Source organism: Heterodontus francisci, chromosome 15 (assembly GCF_036365525.1).
Source record: "Heterodontus francisci isolate sHetFra1 chromosome 15, sHetFra1.hap1, whole genome shotgun sequence".
Taxonomy (NCBI): Eukaryota; Metazoa; Chordata; class Chondrichthyes; order Heterodontiformes; family Heterodontidae; genus Heterodontus; species Heterodontus francisci.
This window is the reverse complement of record NC_090385.1, coordinates 91,948,054-91,970,806: the sequence shown is the minus strand read 5'-3', so window position 1 is coordinate 91,970,806 and position 22,753 is coordinate 91,948,054. Positions and strand designations below refer to the sequence as shown.

Sequence of the window (22,753 nt, the reverse complement as noted above, 5' to 3'; positions counted from 1 at the left end):
AAGTTGTTCACATTGGCAGGAAGAATAAAAAAGCAGAGTATTACTTAAACGGAAAATGACTCCAGAATTCCAAGGTGCAGAGGGATCTAGGTGTTAGTATGCAGGTACAGCAAGTAATAAAGAAGACTAATGGAATGCTATCCTTTATTATGAGAGGAATCGAAATTAAAAGTAAGGATGTTATGTTTCAGTTATACAGGGCATTGGTGAGACCAGATCTCGAATGCTGTGTGTAGTTTTGGTCTCCTTATTTAAGGAAGGATGTAAATGCATTGGAGGTGGTTCACAGGAGGTTTACTAGATTGATTCCTGGAATGAGCAGGGTGTCTTATGAGGAAAGGTTGGACAGACTGGGCTTGTTTTCACTGGAATATACAAGAGTGAAGGGAGACTTGATTGAAGTATATAAGGTCCTGAACAGTCTTGACAAGGTGTATATAGAGAGGATATTTCCTCTTGTGGGTGTGTCCAGAACTAGGCACTGTTTTAAAATTAGGGGTCACCCTTTTAGGACAAAGATGAGGAGAAATTTTATCTCTCAGAGGGTTATGCAAATTTGGAACTCTCTGCCTCAAAAGGTGGTGGAGGTGGGGTCAGTGAATATTTTTAAGGTGGATGTAGATAGATTCTTGTTAGGCAAGGGAACAAAAGGTTATCGGGGGTAGATGGGAGTGTGGAATTTGAGACACAAACAGATCGGCCATGATCTTATTGAATGGCGGAGCAGGCTAGAAGGGCCGAATGGCCTACTTCTGCTCCTAATTCTTATGTTTGTAGACCGAATAATTACAGGCCAGTCAGTCTAACCTCAGTAGTGGGCAAATTATTGGAATCAATTCGGAAAGACAGGATGAACTTAGAAATAAAGCCTGGCTATCCGACCTGAACCCAACTAGACCCAACTACATGTGTCGGGTTCGGGTTGGGTCGGGTCAGATCGAATTTCCGAGTCCAGCAATTGGGGTCGGGTCGAGGCGGGCGCGAAAAAAAATAAAGGACTCAGGCTCGGGTCGAGGTCAGGTTGGCTGTGGTCGGTTCGGGCCTGGGTCAGGTTTTAATTTTATACCCGAGCCAGGCTTTACTTAGAAGGGCATGGTTTAATCAAGGATAGTCAGCATGCATCCGTTAAGGGAAGATCTTGTCTGACCAACTTGATCGAATGTCTTGAAGAAGTAACAAGGAAGATTGATGAAGGTAGTGCAGTTGATGTGGCCTACATGGATTTTAGCAAGGCTTTTGGCAAGGTACCACATGGCAGACTGTTAAAAAAAAAAATGTCCATGGGATCCAGGGAAATGAAGCAAGGCAGGAAACAAAGGGTAATTGTTGACAGGTGTTTTCAAGATGGGAGGGATGTTTCCTGTGGCGTTCCGCAGGGCTCAGTTCTGGGTCACCTGTTTTTTGTGGTACATATTAACGATTTAGATGTAAACGTAGGGGGCATGATCAAGGGGTTTGCAGATGACACAAAGATTGGCTATGTGGATGATACATAGAAACATAGAAAATAGGAGCAGGAGTAGGCCATTCGGCCCTTCGAACCTGCTTTGCCATTCATTATGATCATGGCTGATCATCCAACTCAGTAGCCTGTTCTTGCTCTCGCCCCATATCCTTTGATCCCTTTAAACCCAAGAGCTATATCTAACTCCTTCTTGAAAACATACAATTTGTGGCCTCAACTGCTTTCTGTGGTAGTGAATTCCACAGGTTCACCACTCTCTGGGTGAAGAAATTTCTCCTCATCTCAGTCCTGAAATGTTTACCCCACATCCTTAGACTATGACCCCTGGTTCCGGACTCCTGCACCATCAGGAACATCCTTCCTGCACCTACCCTGTCAGAGAGTCATAGAGTTATACAGCACAGAAACAGGCCCTTCGGCCCATCGTGTCTGTGCCGGCCATACAGCACCCAACTATTCTAATCCCATATTCCTGCACTTAGCCCGTAGCGTATGCTATGGCGTTTCAAGTGCTCATCTAAATACTTCTTAAATGTTGTGAGGGTTCCTGCCTCCACCACCTCTTCAGGCAGTGCGTTCCAGATTCCAACCACCCGCTGGGTGATAAACTGCTTCCTTAAATCCCCCCTAAACCTCCTGCCCCTTACCCTAAATCTATGCCCCCTGGTTCTTGACCCCTCCGCTTAGGGAAAAGTCTCTTCTTATCTAACCTATCAATGCCCCTTATAATCGTGTACACCTCAATCATGTTCCCTCTCAGCCTTCTCTGCTCTAAGGAAAACAACCCTAGCCTTTCAGTCTCTCTCCATAGCTGAAAAGCTCCAGCCCAGGCAACATCCTGGTGAATCTTCTCTGCACCCTCTCCAGTGCAATCACATCCTTCCTACAGTGTGGTGACCAGAACTGTACACAGGACCCCAGCTGTGGCCTAACTAGCGTTTTATACAGCTCCATCATAACCTCCCTTCTCTTATATTCCATGCCTCGGCTAATAAAAGCAAGTATCCCAAATGCCTTCCTAACCACCTTATCTACCTTATCTACCTACTTCAGTGATCTATGGACAAGTACACCAAGGTCCTTCTGACTTTCTGTACTTCCTAGGGTCATACCATCCATTGTATATTCCCTTGCCTTGTTAGTCCTCCCAAAATGCATGACCTTACACTTCTCAGGATTAAATTCCATTTGCCACTGCTCTGCCCATCTTATCACCCGATCTATATCATCCTGTAATCTAAGGATTTCCTCCTCGCGATTTACAACACCACCAACTTTCGTGTCATGTGCGAACTTACTGATCATACCTCCTATATTCACGTCTAAATCATTAATGTACACTACAAACAACAACGGTCCCAGCACTGATCCCTGTGGTACACAGGCTTCTAATCGTAAAAACAGCCCTCGACCATTACCCTCTGTCTCCTGCCACTAGGCCAATTTTGGATCCAATTTGCCAAATTGCCCTGGATCCCATGGGCTGTTACCTTCTTAGCCAATCTCCCATGTGGGACCTTTTCAAAAGCCTTACTGAAACCCATGTATACTACATCTACTGCTTTACCCTCATTGACACATCTAGTCACCTCCTCGAAAAATTCAAATCAAGTTAGTTAGACACGATCTCCCCTTGACAAAGCCATGCTGACTATTCCTGATTAATCCCTGCCTCTCCAAGTGGAGATTAATCCTGTCCCTCAGAATTTTTTCCAATATTTTCCCAACCACTGATCTTAGACTCACCGGCCTGTAATTACCCCTGGTTTATCCCTACCACCCTTCTTGAATAATGGTACCACATTCGCTGTCTTCCAGTCCTCTGGTACCTCTCCTATGGCCAGAGAGAATTTGAAAATTTGTGTCAGAGCCCCTGCTTTCTCCTCCCTTGCCTTACATAACAGCCTGGGATACGTCTCATCTCGGCCTGAGGATTTATCCATTTTTAAGCCCGCTAAAACAGCTAATATTTCCTCCCTTTCAATGTTAATATGTTCAAGTATATCGTAATCCCCCTCCCTGATCTCTACGCCTACATCGTCCTTCTCACTGATGAAAAGTAAACATTTAAAACCTCACCTATATCCTCCGGCTCCACACAAAGATTGCCACGTTGGTCCCTATTGGGCCCTACTCTTTCCCTGGTTATCTTCTTACCCTTAATACACTTATAAAACACCTTGGGATTTTCCTTTTTCTTGCCCGCCAGTGTTTTTTCATGTCCCCTCTTTGCTCTCCTAATTACTTTTTTAAGGGCCACCCTACATTTTCTATACTCCTCTAGTGCCTCTGCTATTTTCAGCCTCCTTTTTTTTCCTCATCCAATCCTCTATATCCCTTGATATCCAGGGTTCCCTGGACTTGTTGGTCCTACCCTTCACCTTAACAGGTACATGTTGGCTCTGAACTCTCACAATTTCCTCTTTGAATGACTCCCACTGATGTGCTGTAGACTTTCCTACAAGTAGCTGCTCCAAGTCCACTTTGGCCAGATTCTGTTTTATCATATTGAAATCAACCTTCTCCCAATTCAATACCTTTATTTCTGGTCCATCTTTGTCTTTTCCATAACTACCTTAAATCTTACAGAGTTATGGCCACTATCCCCGAAATCACCCCCCACTGACACTTCTACCACTTGACCGGCTTCATTCCCTAGGATTAGGTCCAGTACTGCCCCTTCTCTTGTAGGACTTTCTACATACTGGCTCAAAAAGCTCTCCCGTATGAATTTTAAGAATTCCGCCCCTTTTAAGCCTTTTGCACGAAGACTATCCCAGTTAATATTGGGGAAGTTGAAATCCCCTATGATTATTACCCTATTATTTTTACACCTCTCAGAGATTTGCCTACATATCTGTTCCTCTATCTCTTCCTGACTGTTTGGAAGCCTGTAGTACATGCCCAGCCAAGTGATTGCCCCCTTTTTGACTTTAAGTTCTACCCAAATGGCCTCATTTGAGGAACCTTCTAAGATGTCATCCTTCCTTACTGCAGTAATTGACTCCTTGATCAACAGTGCAATGCCACCTCTTTTATCCCTTCCCCTGTCGCGCCTGAAGATTCTATAACTTGGAATATTGAGCTGCCAGTCCTGTCCCTCCCTCAACCATATCTCTGTGATAGCAATAATATCACAATCCCATGTGCTAATCAACGTCCTCAATTCATCTGCCTTACTAGTTAGACTCCTCGCATTGAAAGAGATGCAATCCAACCTTGCCATTTTCCCTTGTGCCTTACAGGTCTATATTTGCTCTGCCTTCCAGGCAGACTTACCTTCAAAGAACTGACAAAGAACAAAGAACAGTACAGCACAGGAACAGACCATTCAGCCCTCCAAGCCTACGCCGATCTTGATGCCTGCCGAAACTAACACCTTCTGCACTTCCAGGGCCCATATCCCTCTATTCCCTTCCTATTCATATATTTGTCAAGATGTTTCTTAAACGTCGCTATCGTATCTGCTTCCACCACCTCCCCTGGCAGCAAGTTCCAGGCACTCACCACCCTCTGTGTAAAATATTTGCCTCGCACATCCTCTTTAAACTTTGCCCCTCGCACCTTAAACCTATGTCCCCGAGTAACTGACTCTTCCACCCTGGGAAAAAGTTTCTGACTATCCACTCTGTCCATGCCACTCATAACTTTGTAAACCTCTATCATGTCGCCCCTCCACCTCCGTCGTTCCAGTGAAAACAATCCGAGTTTTTCCAACCTCTCCTCATAGCTAATGCCCTCCAGACCAGGCAACATCCTGGTAAACCTCCTCTGTACCCTCTCCAAAGCCACCATGTCCTTCTGGTAGTGTGGTGACCAGAATTGCACGCAATATTCTAAGTGTGGCCTAACTAAGGTTCTGTACAGCTGCAACATGACTTGCCAATTTTTATACTCTATGACCCGACCGATGAAGGCAAGCATGCCGAATGCCTTCTTGACTACCTTATCCACCTGCGTTGCCACTTTCTGTTCTATATTACCCCCTACTGTACCCCATCCCCCTGCCATATTAGTTTAAACTCCCCCCCTCTCAACAGAACTAGCAAATCTCCCAGCAAGGATGCTTGTCCCATTCCGGTTCAGGTGCAACCCATCCAACTTGTACAGGTCCCACCTTTACCAGAAATACACCCAGTGATCCAAGAAACTAAAGCCCTCCCTCCTGCACCATCTCCTCAGCCACGCATTTATCTGCTCTATCCTCCTATTTCTAAACTCACGAGCACGTGGCACCGGGAGTAATCCAGAGATTACAACCTTAGAGGTCCTGCTTTTTAATTTTTTTTTTTTTAGATTAGAGATACAGCACTGAAACAGGCCCTTCGGCCCACCGAGTCTGTGCCAACCATCAACCACCCATTTATACTAATCCTACACTAATCCCATATTCCTACCAAACATCCCCACCTGTCCCTATATTTCCCTACCACCTACCTATACTAGTGACAATTTATAATGGCCAATTTACCTACCAACCTGCAAGTCTTTTGGCTTGTGGGAGGAAACCGGAGCACCCGGAGAAAACCCACGCAGACACAGGGAGAACTTGCAAACTCCACACAGGCAGTACCCAGAATCGAACCCAGGTCCCTGCAGCTGTGAGGCTGCAGTGCTAACCACTGCGCCACTGTGCCGCCCTCTGCTACCTAGCTCCCTAAATTATTGTCGCAGGACCTCATCCCTTTTTTACCTATGTCTTTGGTACTGATGTGTACCACGGCCTCTGGCTGCTCCCCCTCCCCCTTCAGAATGTCCTGCAGCCGCTCCATGACATCCTTGACCCTAGCACCAGGGAGGCAACATACCATCCTGGAGTTATGTTTGCGGCCACAGAAACGCCTATGTGTACCCCTTACGATAGAATTCCTATCACTGTAGCTCTTCCACACCTTTTTCCTCCCTGCTGTGCAGTGGAGCCATCCTTGGTGCCACGGTCCTGGCAGTTGCTACTTTCCCCTGGGAGGTCATCCCCCCCAACAGTATCCAAAGCAGTATATCTGTTTGTGAGGGGTATGGCCACAGGGGACTCCTGTACTACCTGCCTGCGCCTACTATTCCGCCTGATGGTCACCCATCCCTTTTCGGCCTGTGCTGCCATTACCTGCGGTGTGACCACCTCACTAAACGTGCTATCCACAACTTCCTCAGCATCACGGATCCTACACAGTGAACCCACCCGCAGCTCCAGCTCCATAATGCGGGTAGCCAGTAGCTGCAGATGGATACACTTCCTACACACATGGTTGTCAGAGACACTAGAAGCATCCCTGATTTCCCACATCGCGCAGGAGGAGCACATCACGGGTGCGAGCTCTCCTGCCAGGACTTACCTTTAAATTAATTTAGTTACTCCCTTTAAAAAATAATAATTACACTTGGGATCTTGTTCTACTCCAAACACTACCCAGTACAATCTAAAGTCCGAAAAAAGTTTACTAATTTATTGTAGTGCGACTCACCTTATCACTTAAGTTTTTTTTAAAAAAAACTTTCCCCTTTTTTAAGCAATTTAAATGCACTGACAGCTGTTACTTACCCAACCAATCACCATGCAGAATTCCTGTGATGTCACTGTAAGTTTTTTTTCCTCTTTTCGAATCTCAGTGCGTGCTGAGAGACACAGGGAGTCTGTCACCACTCTGCTCTGCTCCCAGGTAAGTGAAAGAGGGCCTCAAGCAGCTCTCTTTATTTCCAGCGTCGCTCCAGATCAGGTTCCTCGCAGGTCCGCCAGTCGCCGCTCCGCTCTGCTTCCAGGTAATTCCTGTTAGAATTTTATAGGTTTCTATGAGATCCCCCCTCACTCTTCTGAACTCCAGCGAATATAATCCTTACCGACTCAATCACTCCTCATATGTCAGTCCCGCCATCCCAGGAATCAGTCTGGTGAACCTTCGCTGCATTCCCTCGATAGCAAGAATATCCTTCCTCAGATAAGAAGACCAAAACTGCACACAATATTCCAGGTGTGGTCTCACCAAGGCCCTGTATAATTGTAGCAAGACATCCCTGCTCCTGTACTCAAATCCTCCTGCTATGAAGTCCAACATACCATTTGCCTTTTTTATCACCTGTTGCACCTGCATGCTTACCTTCAGCAACTGGTGTACGAGAACACCCAGGTCTCGTTGCATATTCCCCTCTCTCAGTTTATAGCCATTCAGATAATAATCTGCCTTCCTGTTTTTGCTACCAAAGTGGATAACCTCACATTTATCCGCATTTTACCGGAATCTGCCATGCATTTGCCCACTCACTCAACTTGTCCAAATCACCCTGAAGCCTCTCTCCATCCTCCTCACAACTCACCCTCCCACCCAGTTTTGTGTCATCTGCAAATTTGGAGACATTGCATTTAGTTCCCTCATCTAAATCATTAATATATATTGTGAATAGCTGGGATCTTAGCACCGATCCCTGTGGTACCGCAATAGTCACTGCCTGCCATTCAGAAAAAGACCCGTTTATTCCTACCCTTTGTTTCCTGTCTGCCAACCAATTTTCTATCCATCGCAATACAGTATCCCCAATCCCATGCGCTTTAATTTTACATGCTAATCTTTTATGTGGGACTTTGTCGAAAGCCTTCTGAAAGTCCAAATAAACCACATCCACTGGCTCCCCCTCATCAACTCTACTGGTTACATCCTCAAAGAATTCTAGTAGATTTGTCAAGCAAGATTTCCCTTTTTAAATCCATGCTGACTCTGTCCGATTCTACCACTGTTCTCCAAGTGCTCTGTTATAAAATCTTTGATAATGGACTCTCGAATTTTCCCCACTACCGACGTCAGGCTGACTGGTCTATAATTCCCTGCTTTCTCTCCACCTCTCTTTTTAAAGAGTGGGGTTACATTAGCTACCCTCCAATCTGTAGGAACTGTTCCAGAGTCTATAGAATCTTGGAAAATGACCACCAATCCATCTAATATTTCTGGGGCCACTTCCTTAAGTACTCTGGGATGCAGACCATCAGGCCCTGGGGATTTATCGGTCTTCAATCCCATCAATTTCCCCAACACTATTTCTCTACTAATACTGATTTCCTTCAGCTCGTCTCTCTCACTGAACTCTGTGTTCCCCAACATTTCTGGGATGATATTTGTTTCCTCCTTTGTGAAGACAGAACCAAAGTATGCATTTAGTTGGTCAGCCATTTCTTTGTTACCCATAATAAATTCCCCTGTTTCTGACTGGAAGGGACCTACATTTGTCTTCACTAATCTTTTTCTCTTCACATACCTATAGAAATTTTTGCAGTCAGTTTTTATATTCCCCGCAAGCTTGCTCTCGTATTCTATTTTCCCCTTCTTAATCAATCCCTGGGTCCTCCTTTGCTGAATTCTAAACTGCTCCCAATCCTCAGATCTGTTTTTTTTTCTGACAAATTTATATGCCTCTTCCTTGGATCCAATGTTATCTCTAATTTCCCTTGTAAGCCATGGTTTGGCTACCTTTCTGGTTTTACTTTTGTGCAAGACAGGAATAAACAATTGTTGCAGTTCATCCATGCGCTCTTTAAATGTTTGCCATTGCCTCTCCACCGTTGTCCCTTTCAGTAACATTTCCGAATCCATCATAGCCAACTCTTGCCTCATACCTTCGTAATTTGCTTTACTAAGATTCAGGACCCTAGTCTCACATGAAGAATTCTATCATATTATGGTCGCTCACCCCCAAGGGATCTTGCACCACTAGATTGTCCATTATTCCTCTCTCATTACACAATACCCAATCTAGGGTGGCCTGTTCTCTCGTTGGTTCCTCAACGTATTGATCCAGAAAAGCATTCCGTATACACGGCAAGAATAACTGCTCTACGATATTTTGACTAATTTGATTTGCCCAATCTATATGCCACCCATAATTACAGATGTTCCTTTATCGTATGCATCTCTGATTTCTTGCTTAATGCCATTCCCAACATCACCACTACAGTTTGGGGTCTATATACAACCCCCACTAATGTTTTTTGCCCCTTAGTGTTTTTCAGCTCCACCCATACAAACTCTACCTCGTCATAACTAATATCTTTCCTCACTATTACATTAATTTCCTCTTTAACCAGCAATGCAACTCCACCGCCTTTTGCTTTTTGTCTGTCCTACCGAAATATTTATACCCCTGGCTGTTCATTTCCCATCCCTGGTCACCTTGCAGCCATGTCTCCGTAATCCCAACTATATCATACCCGTTTACATCTATTTGCGATTAATTCATCCACCTTATTGCGAATGCTCTGCACATTCAGGCACAAAGCCTTAAGGCTTGTCTTTATAACATTACCTGGCCCTTCCCACTATTTTTCATTGTGGCCCTGTTTGATTCTGGCCCTTGATTTCTCTGCCTATCACTTTTCATATTTCCCTTACTGTCTTTTGTTCTGGTCTTTGATCCCCCTTCCTCTGACACTTTGCAAAGTGTCCCATCCCCCTGCCATTTTAGTTTAAATCTTCTCCAATCATGCTGTCAAATACTCCCTCGAGGACATCAGTCCTGGTCCTTCCCAGGTGTAAGCCGTCCAGTTTGCACTGGTTTCAGCTCCCCCAGAACCAGTCCCAATGTCCCAGGAATCTAAAACTCTCCCCCTCACACCATCTCTTCAGCCACATATTCATCTGATATATCCTGCTCTTTCTACTCTGACTAGCACGTGGCACTGGTAGTAATCCTGAGATCACTGCCTTTGAGGTCCTACTTTTCAACTTACTTCCTAACTCCCCGTATTCTGCTTTTAGGACCTCATCCTTTTTTTTACCTATGTCATTTGTACCAATGTGTACCACAACCAGTGGCTGTTCACCCTCCCCCTTCAGAATGCCCTGTAACCGTTCTGAGACATCTTTGACCCTCGCACCAGGGAGGCAACATACCATCCTGGAGTCTCTTACAATTCCCCTTACAATTGAATCCTCTATAACTATTGCATTCCCATACTTTTTACTCCTCTCTTGTGCAGCGTAGCCAACTGTGGCGCAACGAATTGGGCTGTTGCTGCTTTCCCCTGAGAGACCATTCCCCCCAACAGTATCCAAAGCAGTATATCTGTTTTGCAGGGGAATAGCCACAGGAGATTCCTGCACTGCCTGCCTAGTCCTCTTGCTCTGCCTAGTGGTCACCCAGTCCCTTCCTGCCTCTGGGAGATAGTGAAGAGGATAGCTGTATACTGCAAGAAGCTATCGATGGAATAGTCAGGTGGGCAGAAAAGTGGCAAATGGAATTCAACCCAGAGAAGTGTGAGGTGATGCATTTGGGGAGGTCAAACAAGGCAAAGGAATCCACAATTAATGGGAAAATACTGAGAAGTGTAGAGGAAGTGAGGGGCCTTGGAGTGAATGTCCACAGATCCCTGAAGGTAGTAGGACAGGTTGATAAGGTGGTTAAGAAGGCATATGGAAACTTTTCCTTTATTAGCCGAGGTATAGAATATTAGAGCAGGGAGGTTATGCTGGAACTGTATAAATCATTGGTTAGGCCACAACGTGAGTACTGTGTGCATTCTGGTCACCTCATTACAGAAAGGATTTAATTGCACTAGAGACGGTACAGAGGAGATTTACGAGGATGTTGTTGGAAATGCAGTTATGAGGAAAGATTGGATAGGCTGGGGTTCTCCTTGGAACAGAGAAGTCTGACAGGGGATCTGATTGAAATGTGCAAAATTGTGAGGGACCTGGATAGAGTGGGTGTGAAGGGTCTGTTCACCTTAGCAGAGAGGTCAGTGACTAGGGGGCACAGATTTAAAGTAATTGGTAGAAAATTTAGAGGGAAGATGAGGAAACAAAAAATTTCACCCAGAGGGTGGTATCTGGAACTCAACCTGAAAAGGTGGTTGAGGCAGAAACCCTCAAATCATTTAAAAAGAGTCTGGATATGCACCTCAAGTGCTGTAACCTGCAGGGCTACAGACCAAATGCTGGAAGGTGGGAATCGACTGGGTGGCTCATTTTTCGGCCAGCACAGACAAAATGGGCCAAGCGACCTTTTTCTGTGCTTTAAACTTTCTATGATTCCATGATTACTACGATTCTACTCCTCATTCTAATGCCGTTTCTCTCTCTTAGTCCTCTGTGCACCTGTTCCTTCTCTCTAATGGTTCGGCCTGGTGCCTCTCCCCTTACCAAATGAGTTTAACCCTATTCCGGCAGCAATAGCTAACCTCCCCACAGCTATTGAGCTGCGACCCATTCGTCTAGTACAGTTTCCTGCTGCTCCAGAATGGATCCCAATCACTATTCTCAGTCTTCTACCTCTTAATCAATTCTCTCTCCTTATCAAAAGGTATGCAGAAGGATGCTGCAGTGTAGCAAGGGAACAGGTTAATACTTTGTTTGGATAGAGAAGGATGTTGTTATGTTAGGATAGAGAAAGTTGAGATGCATTTGATGGGATGAAGAATGTTGGTGCAATATTGGGATGGAGAAAGAAGCTGTGTCATTGAGGCAGAGAAGGATGCTGCATTGCTGAGGTGGAGCAGGAAGTTGTATTGTCGAGGTGGAGCAGGATGCTGCATTGCTGAGGTGGAGCGGGATGATGCATTGCTGAGGTGGAATGGGATGATGCATTGCTGAGGTGAAATGGGATGCTGCATTGCTGAGGTGGAGTGGGATGCTGCATTGCTGAGCTGGAGCAGGATGCTGCATTGCTGAGATGGAGCAGGATGCTGCATTGCTGAGGTGGAATGGGATGATGCATTGCTGAGATGGAGCGGGATGCTGCATTGCTGAGATGGAGCGGGATGCTGCATTGCTGAGGTGGAGTGGGATGCTGCATTGCTGAGATGGAGCAGGATGCTGCATTGCTGAGGTGGAATGGGATGTGGCATTGCTGAGGTGGAACAGGATGCTGAATTGCTGAGATGGAGCAGGATGTGACATTGCTGAGGTGGAATGGGATGTGGCATTGCTGAGGTGGAACAGGATGCTGCATTGCTGAGGTGGAGTGGGATGCTGCATTGCTGAGGTGGAGTGGGATGCTGCATTGCTGAGGTGGAATGGGATGTGGCATTGCTGAGGTGGAACCGGATGCTGAATTGCTGAGGTGGAGTGGGATGCTGCATTGCTGAGGTGGAGTGGGATGCTGCATTGCTGAGGTGGAGTGGGATGCTGCATTGCTGAGATGGAGCAGGATGCTGCATTGCTGAGGTGGAGTGGGATGCTGCATTGCTGAGGTGGAATGGGATGTGGCATTGCTGAGGTGGAACAGGATGCTGAATTGCTGAGATGGAGCAGGATGTGACATTGCTGAGGTGGAGTGGGATGCTGAATTGCTGAGGTGGAGCAGGATGCTGCATTGCTGAGGTGGAGTGGGACGCTGCATTGCTGAGGTGGAGTGGGACGCTGCATTGCTGAGATGGGGCAGAATGCTGCATTACTGTGATGGCGCGGGATGCTGCATTGCTGAGATGGGGCAGAATGCTGCATTGCTGAGATGGAGCGGGACGCTGCATTGCTGAGATGGAACAGGATGCTGCATTGCTGTGATGGGGCAGAATGCTGCATTGCTGAGATGGAGCGGGATGTGGCATTGCTGAGCTGGAGCGGGACACTGCATTGCTGAGATGGAGTGGGACGCTGCATTGCTGAGGTGGAGTGAGGTGTTGTGTTGCAGAGGTGTAGTGGGATGTTGCATTGCTGAGATGGAACAGGATGTTGCATTGCTGAGTTTATGTTTAGTTTAGAGATACAGCACTGAAACAGGCCCTTCGGCCCACCGAGTCTGTGCCGACCATCAACCACCCGTTTATACTAATCCTATACTAATTCCATATTCCTACCACCTTTCCCTATATTATCCCTACCACCTGCCTATACTGGGGGCAATTTCTAATGGCCAATTTACCGATCAACCTGCAAGTCTTTGGCATGTGGGAGGAAACCGGAGCACCCGGAGAAAACCCACGCAGACACAGGGAGAACTTGCAAACTCCACACAGGCAGTACCCGGAATTGAACCCGGGTCGCTGGAGCTGTGAGGCTGCGGTGGTAACCACTGCGCCACTGTGCCACTGAGGTGGAACAGGATGTGACATTGCTGAGGTGTAGTGGAATGTTGCATTGCTGAGGTGTAGTGGAATGTTGCATTGCTGAGGTGGAACAGGATGTTGCATTGCTGAGGTGTAGTGGAATGTTTCAGTGTTTATTAGGTGAAGGATGTGGCTATGTTGAGCTGCAGAAAGCAGCTGCATTGCTGAGTAGGGATGGATGTTACAGTGCTGGGATAAAGAAGGTGATAGAGTGATAGAGTATTTGGATGGAGTAGATAGAAACAGAGAAAGACCTATGGCAGAGATGGAGGCCACATGGTCCATTGTATCCATGTCGGTCAAAAAAAGGCTATCCTGTCGAATCCCACCTTCCAGTTCTTAGTCCGTGCCCTGTGGATTACAGCAGCTCAAGTGCATATCAAAGTGTATTTTTAAATGCAATAAGGGTTTCTGACTCGACTACCCATTCAGGCAGTGGGTTCTAGACACTCATTATCATTTAGGTGAAAAATTTACTTCTCAACTCCCTTCTAAACATTCTATTAATTACTTTAAATCTATGCTCCCTGGTTATTGACCTCTCTACTAACGGAATTAGGTCCTTCCTATCTACTCTATCTAGGCCCTTCAGAATTTTATTCGTCTCAATTAAATCTTCCCTCAGCCTCCTCTGTTTCAAAGAAAACCAGCCAACTGATGCAATCTTTCTTCATAGTTAAAATTCTCTATTCCTGGCAACATCCTTATAAATCTCCTCTGTACCCTCTCTCATGTGATCACATCCTTTAGTATTGTGGTGACCAGAACTGCACGGAGTACACTAGCTGTGGTCTAGCTCGTGTTTTATACTAGTTCTGGCATAACCTCCATGCATTTATCTTGTATGCCTCAGGCAATAAAGAAAAGCTTCTCATTTACAATCTTGAATGCCTTATCAACCAGTCCAACCGTCTTCAGGGATCTGGAGACATACAAACCAAGGCCCCTCTGTTCCACATCACTTCTCCGAAACCTACCATTTACTGTGTATTCCCCTGCCTTATTTTACCTTCCCAAATGCATTACCTCACTTTTGTCCAGATTGAATTCTGTTTGCAACTTTTCTCCCCAGCTGACCATTCTGTTGATATCTTCCTGCAGTCTATAGCATTCCTCACAATCAACCGCATGGCCAATTTTCATGAATTCTTTTTTTTTTATTCATTCATGGGATGTGGGTGACGCTGGCCAGGCCAGCATTTATTGCCCATCCCTAATTGCCCTTGAGAAGGTGGTGGTGAGATGCCTTCTTGAACCGCTGCAGTCCATTTGGGGTAGGAACACCCACACTGTTAGGAAGGGAGTTCCAGGATTTTGACCCAGCGACAGTGAAGGAACGGCGATATAGTTCCAAGTCAGGATGGTGTGTGACTTGGAGGGGAACTTGCAGGTGGTATTTTCTGCCCTTGTCCTTCCAGTTGGTAGAGGTCGCGGGTTTGGAAGGTGCTGTCTAAGGAGCCGTGGTGCATTGCTGCAGTGCATGTTGTAGATGGTACACACTGCTGCCACTGTGCATTGGTGGTGGAGGGACTGAATGTTTGTAGATGGGGTGCCAATCAAGCGGGCTGCTTTGTCCTGGATGGTGTCGAGCTTCTTGAGTGTTGTTGGAGCTGCACCTATCCAGGCAAGTGGAGAGTATTCCATCACACTCCTGACTTGTGCCTTGTAGATGGTGGACAGGCTTTGGGGAGTCAGGAGGTGAGTTACTCGCCTTGGGATTCCTAGCCTCTGACCTGCTCTTGTAGCCATGGTATTTATATGGCTACTCCAGTTCAGTTTCTGGTCAATGGTAACCCCTAGGATGTTGATAGTGGGGGATTCAGCGATGGTAATGCTGTTGAATGTCAAGGGGAGATGGTTAGATTGTCTCTTGTTGGAGATGGTCATTGCCTGGCACTTGTGTGGCACGAATGTTACTTGCCACTTATCAGCCCAAGCCTGGATATTGTCCAGGTCTTGCTACATTTCGACACAGACTGCTTCAGTATCTGAGGAGTCTCGAATGGTGCTGAACATTGTGCAATCATCTGCGAACATCCCCACTTCTGACCTTATGATTGAAGGAAGGTCATTGATGAAGCAGCTGAAGATGGTTGGGCCTAGGACACTACCCTGAGGAACTCCTGTAGTGATGTCCTGGAGCTCAGATGATTGACCTCCATCAACCACAACCATCTTCCTTTGCACTAGGTATGACTCCAGCCAGCGGAGGGTTTTCCCCCTGATTCCCATTGACCTCAGTTTTGCTAAGGCTCCTTGATGCCATACTCAGTCAAATGCTGCCTTGATGTCAAGGGCAGTCACTCTCACCTCACCTCTTGAGTTTAGCTCTTTTGTCCATGTTTGAACCAAGGCTGTAATGACGTCAGAAGCTGAATGGCCCTGACGGAACCCAAACTGGGTGTCACTGAGCAGTTTATTGCTAAGCAAGTGCTGCTTGATGGCACTGTTGATGACACCTTCCATCACTTTACTGATGATAGAGAGTAGGCTGACGGGGCGGTAATTGGCCGGGTTGGGTTTGTCCTCCTTTTTGTGTACAGGACATACCTGGGCAATTTTCCACATTGCAAGGTAGATGCCAGTGTTGTAGCTGTACTGGAACAGCTTGGCTAGGGGCGTGACAAGTTCTGGAGCACAGGTCTTCAGTACTATTGCCGGAATATTGTCAGTGCCCATAGCTTTTGCAGTATCCAGTACCTTCAGTCGTTTCTTGATATCACATGGAATGAATCGAATTGGCTGAAGTCTGGCATCTGTGATGCTGGGGACTTATGGAGGAGGCCGAGATGGATCATCAACTCGGCACTTCTGGCTGAAGATTGTTGCAAATGCTTCAGACTTATCTTGCGCACTGATGTGCTGGGCTCCCCCATTGAGAATGGGGATATTTGTGGAGCCACCTCCTCCAGTTAGTTGTTTAATTGGCCACCACCATTCACGGCTGGATGTGGCAGGACTGCAGAGCTTAGATCGGATCCGTTGGTTATGGGATCGCTTAGCTCTGTGTATCGCATGCTGCTTACGCAGTTTGGCATGCAGTTAGTCCTGTGTTGTAGCTTCACCAGGTTGACACCTCATTTTGAGGTATGCCTGGTGCTGCTCCTGGCATGCCCTTCTGCACTCTTCATTGAACCAGGGTTGGTCTTCTGGCTTGATGGTAATGGTAGAGTGGGGGATATGCCGGGCCATGAGGTTACAGATTGTGTTTGAGTACAGTTCTGCTGGAGCTGATGGCCCACAGCGCCTCATGGATGCCCAGTTTGGCATTGCTAGATCTGTTCGAAATCTATCCCAATTAGCACAGTGATAGTGCCACACAACGATGGACGGTATGCTCAATGTGAAGGCGGGACTTCGTCTCCACAAGGACAGTGTGGTGGTCACTCCTACCAATGCAGTCATGGACAGAAGCATCTGCGGCAGGCAAATTGGTGAGGATGAGGTCAAGTATGTTTTTCCCTCGTGTCGCTTCCCCCACCACCTTCTGCAGACGCAGTCTAGAAGCTATGTCCTTTAGGACTCGGCCAGCCTGGTCAGTAGTGGTGCTACCGAGTCACTCTTGGTGATGGACATTGAAGTCCCCCACCCAGAATACATTTTGTGCCCTTGCCACCCTCAGTGCTTCCTGGTGTTCAACATGGTGGAGTACTGAGTCATCAGCTGAGGGAGGGCTGGTAATCAGTAGGAGGTTACCTTGCCCATGTTTGACCTGATGCCATGAGACTTCATGGGGTCTGGAGTCGAAGTTGAGGACTCCCAAGGCAACTCCCTCCCTACTGTATACCACTGTGCCACCACCTCTGGTGGGACAGGACATACCCAGGGATAGTGATTGCAGTGTCTGGGACATTGTCTGTAAGGTATGATTCCGTGAGTATGACTATGTCAGGCTGTTGCTTGACTAGTCTGTGGGACATCTCTCCCAATTTTGGCACAAGCCCCCAGATGTTAGTAAGGAGGACTTTGCAATGTCGACAGGGCTGGGTTTGCCGTTGTCATTTCCGGTGCCTAGGTCGATGATGGGTGGGCCGTCCGGTTTCATTCCTTTTTATTGACTTCGTAGCGGTTAGGTACAACTGAGTGGCTTTCTAGGCCATTTCAGAGGGCATGTAAGAGTTAACCACATTGCTGTGGGTCTGGAGTCACATGTAGGCCAGACCAGGACATTAGTGAACCAGATGGGTTTTTACAACAATCGACAATGGTTTCATGGCCATTATTAGACTAGCTTTTAATTCCAGATTTATTAATTAAATTCAAATTCCACCTTCTGCTGTGGTGGGATTCGAACCCATGTCCCCAGAGAAATACCCTGGGTCTCTGGGTTACTAGTCCAGCGATAATACCACTACGCCATCGCCTACCAAACTTCTTAATCATGCCTCCTGCATGTAAGTTTATATCATTGATATATACCACAAAACAGCAAGGGACCTTGTTCTCAGCCCTGCGGAACCCCACTGGAAGCAGCCTTCCAGTCACAAAAACAGCCATCGCCCAAAACACTTTGCTTCCTGTCATTAAGCCAATTTTGGATCCAACTTGCCTCTTGGCCTTGGATTCCATCAGCTTTTATGTTTTTGATCAGCATGCCATGTGGGACCTTGTCAAATCCCTTGCTCAAATTCATGTAGACTACATCAAATGCACTACCCTCATTGGCGGACAATGTCACCTCCCCCAAAAAGTTGATCAAATTCGTCAGACACAATCTTCCTATAACAAATCCATACTGACTGTCCTTAATTCAACATTGCCTCTCCAAATGACAATCTATAATGTCTCAGTAGTTTTTTTCAATAATTTGCCTACCATCAAGGTTATGTTAACTGGTCCACAGTGCCTCAGGCTATCCCTTCCTCCCCTTTTAAACAACGGCACATCATTGGCAGACAGACAATGGCTTTGGCCTTCCCAATATTTAGTTGGAAAAAATTTCTGCTCATCCAGTATTGGATGGCGAACAAGCAGTCTGATAATTCAAAGACACTGGAGGGGGTGAAACAGGTGGCGGTGAGGTAGAACTGGGTGTTATCAGTGTACATGTGAAAACTGACATTGCAGTTTTACATTATGTCACAGAGGGGCAGTAAGTAGGTGAGAAATAGTAGGGGGCCTTGGATAGTTCAGAGGCTGCAGTGTTTGGATGTGGAATTATATTGTGGTGTTTGTATGGTGAAAGGTACTTCCATCATATGGTGAATTGGCAAAGTTGAGATGGAGAACGATTCTTCAGTTTCTAGAATGGAGAATAATGCAGCTTTATTGGGATGGGGAAGGATGTTGTGTCGGGATGGGGAAGGATGTTGTGTCGGGATGGGGAAGGATGTTGTGTTGGGATGGGGAAGGATGCAGCTGTTTCAGGATGAGGAAGGATGCTCCTGTGTCGGGATGGGGAAGGATGCTGTGTCGGGATGGGGAAGGAAGCTCCTGTGTCAGGATGGGGAAGGAAGCTCCTGTCTCGGGATGGGGAAGGATGCTTCCGTGTCAGGATGGGGAAGGATGCTGTGTCGGGATGGGGAAGGAAGCTCCTGTGTCAGGATGGGGAAGGAAGCTCCTGTGTCGGGATGGGGAAGGATGCTCCCGTGTCAGGATGGGGAAGGATGCTGTATCGGGATGGGGAAGGAAGCTCCTGTGTCGGGATGGGGAAGGATGCTCCCGTGTCAGGATGGGGAAGGATCCTGTGTCGGGATGGGGAAGGAAGCTCCTGTGTCGGGATGGGGAAGGATGCTGTGTCGGGATGGGAAAGGAAGCTCCTGTGTCGGGATGGGGAAGGATGCTCCCGTGTTGGGATGGGGAAGGATGCAGCTGTGTCGGGATGGGGAAGAATGCAGCTGTGTCGGGATGGGGAAGGATGCAGCTGTGTCAGGATGGGGAAATTTGCAGCTGTGTTCGGATGGGGAAATTTGCAGCTGTGTCGGGATGGGGAAGGATGCAGCTGTGTCGGGATGGGGAAGGATGCAGCTGTGTCGGGATGGGGGAGGAGGCAGCTGTGTCGGGATGGGGAAGGATGCAGCTCTGTCGGGATAGGGGAGGATGCAGCTGTGTCGGGATGGGGAAGAAGGCAGCTGTGTCGTGATGGGGAAAGATGCAGCTGTGTCGGGATGGGGGAGGATGCAGCTGTGTCGGGATGGGGAAGGATGCAGCTGTGTCGGGATGGGGGAGGATGCAGCTGTGTCGGGATGGGGGAGGATGCAGCTGTGTCGGGATGGGGAAGGATGCAGCTGTGTCGGGATAGGGGAGGATGCAGCTGTGTCGGGATGGGGAAGAAGGCAGCTGTGTCGGGATGGGGAAGGATGCAGCTGTATCGGGATGGGGGAGGATGCAGCTGTGTCGGGATGGGGAAGGATGCAGCTGTGTCGGAATGGGGAAAGATGCAGCTGTATTAGAATGGGGAAGGATGCAGCTGTGTCGGGATGGGGAAGAAGGCAGCTGTGTCGGGATGGGGAAGAACGCAGCTGTGTCGGGATGGGGAAGGATGCAGCTGTGTCGGGATGGGGAAATTTGCAGCTGTGTTCGGATGGGGAAATTTGCAGCTGTGTCGGGATGGGGGAGGAGGCAGCTGTGTCGGAATGGGGAAGGATGCAGCTCTGTCGGGATAGGGGAGGATGCAGCTGTGTCGGGATGGGGAAGAAGGCAGCTGTGTCGTGATGGGGAAAGATGCAGCTGTGTCGGGATGGGGAAGGATGCAGCTGTGTCGGGATGGGGGAGGATGCAGCTGTGTCGGGATGGGGAAGGATGCAGCTGTGTCGGGATAGGGGAGGATGCAGCTGTGTCGGGATGGGGAAGAAGGCAGCTCTGTCGGGATGGGGAAGGATGCAGCTGTATCGGGATGGGGAAGGATGCAGCTGTGTCGGGATGGGGAAGGATGCAGCTGTGTCGGGATGGGGAAGGATGCAGCTGTATCGGGATGGGGGAGGATGCAGCTGTGTCGGGATGGGGAAGGATGCAGCTGTGTCAGGATGGGGAAGGATGCAGCTGTGTCGGGATGGGGAAGGATGCAGCTGTATTAGAATGGGGAAGGATGCAGCTGTGTCGGGATGGGGAAGGATGCAGCTGTATTAGAATGGGGAAGGATGCAGCTGTGTCGGGATGGGGGAGGATGCAGCTGTATTAGAATGGGGAAGGATGCAGCTGTGTCGGGATGGGGAAGGATGCAGCTGTGTCAGGATGGGGAAGGATGCAGCTGTGTCGGGATGGGGAAGGATGCAGCTATATTAGAATGGGGAAGGATGCAGCTGTGTCAGGATGGGGAAGGATGCAGCTGTATTAGAATGGGGAAGGATGCAGCTGTGTCAGGATGGGGAATGATGTGTCGGGATGGGGAAGGATGCAGCTGTGTCGGGATGGGGGAGGATGCAGCTATATTAGAATGGGGAAGGATGCAGCTGTGTCGGGATGGGGAAGGATGTTGTGTCGGGATGGGGAAGGATGCAGCTGTGTCAGGATGGGGAAGGATGCAGCTGTGTCGGGATGGGGAAGGATGCAGCTATATTAGAATGGGGAAGGATGCAGCTGTGTCAGGATGGGGAAGGATGCAGCTGTATTAGAATGGGGAAGGATGCAGCTGTGTCAGGATGGGGAAGGATGCTGTGTCGGGATGGGGAATGATGTTGTGTCGGGATGGGGAAGGATGCAGCTGTGTCGGGATGGGGAAGGATGCAGCTATGTCGGGATGAGGAAGGATGTTGTGGCAGGATGGGGAAGGAGGCTGTTGTGCTGGTAAAAAGCACTGCAGATGACTTGATAAATGTCATTGTTGTTTTCTGGAGAAAAATAACACACAATGATCTGAAGAATCTGGTGATAGTTGGCATGGCAGATAATGAATATGACACAATATGCCACAATTACTGCAATGCATTCAGGTGAGTGACACTTGGTATAGATGTGAGTTAATAACAACAAAAACCATTGACCAATTCATTTTGTTTCCACAGAAAGTTTTTGCAAGTTTGAAACCAGCTCCTGACTGGGGTCCATTCTTGATGAATCACAGAGGGGAACGATACAAAGACCAAATCGAACGTACCCAAAGTATTAGCCTTACCCATGTTCCTGCTGTTCGTGTAGTAAAGTTTCAAAGTTAGGAAGGGTTTAGAGACTGGGGAGGAGAACTGTTAGTGATTTTCAGGTACAAATGGGCAGAATATGCCCCATGCATGCTCCTTTCTTGTACCAGGCAATGAATGGCCTAACCAGGGATTCTTGATGGATGCTTGAGGAAAGGCCTAGAAGAAGAAAATTTTGGGGAAGAAGAGAATTTTTGTGGAACTGGGAGGAACAGGAGTGTTCTTCCTGCCTCCATAAAGTTGATTTTGACCCTCTTTTTGTGCCAACTGATTATGCTGGCCTCCCACAACTGGTGAGGTGCAGCCGATGTACACATCTGATGCCTGCAGCTCACTGTCACCATTCAAAGGAAGCCTAAGCCCCAAAGCAGTTCAGGTCACCTGACCTCAATATGGCTGCTCCACTGAGTTGGTGCCTATTTCAGGCACAAGTTGAACTCTGCACCCCCTTCCCCTCCCCCCACCACCCCCACCACCTCTGCCTTGCATGCTGTTTTTTTTCCAGGGACGTAGCCTTTTTTTTCTCCTAGAATGCTGCAGGCCATCCCAGCGATACCTTGATACAATATGTCAGCAAGTCTATTGCTTGTTGATACTTAATTCTCCACTATATTGCTACTGATTTATTGACACAACATTCTTATAAATAAATGGTTTCAAACAAGGAATTACATTGAGTTGGGAATGGCTGCTGTTTATTGTTTAGTTGGGCACTTGGAGAACTAAACTGCATCAGACATCAGGCACTTTGAAACAACATAGAATTATAAAAAATATTGGCCCAGATTTTGCTATTGTAATGATGGTGAAACTGTAGGTGTTCACTATCATTACGCTGTGAAACTGACAGAAACTTCTGGGTCCATTCATGTGCAGTTAAACAGAGAAATCCAAAGGTTGCTGCCAGTGATTCCCATTCCTCCACTGTGTGCACTGTTGAGGTTTTTGCAGATGGAAATCTTTCAAAATCGCATGAATTAATGTAAACTTCCAATCGTACGCTATTTATCTCACTATTAAAACCCTTGAAAATGTTATGCCTTGTTTAATGAGGTATAACTGGGTTTTCAATGATGTACTGAGTTCATAATTACTACTGAACAATCACTCTGGCCCTGAAAAACTAATTTTACATTTGTGAAATATCTCTGAAATATTCGCCAGTATGATATTAAAAATCCATAGATT

General features: G+C 47.3%; 1 protein-coding gene across 1 annotated transcript in view; it reads left to right on the top strand.

Annotated features, from left to right (window-relative positions):
- LOC137377447 (sodium- and chloride-dependent neutral and basic amino acid transporter B(0+)-like) overlaps positions 1-21,583 on the top strand; it is a 320,515-nt gene extending 298,932 nt beyond the window's left edge. The window contains exon 13 of the mRNA XM_068047025.1: positions 21,434-21,583. Coding sequence (XP_067903126.1) covers positions 21,434-21,583 — 150 coding nt within the window. The remainder of the gene's footprint in view (positions 1-21,433) is intronic.
- The last annotated feature ends 1,170 nt before the right edge of the window (positions 21,584-22,753 follow it).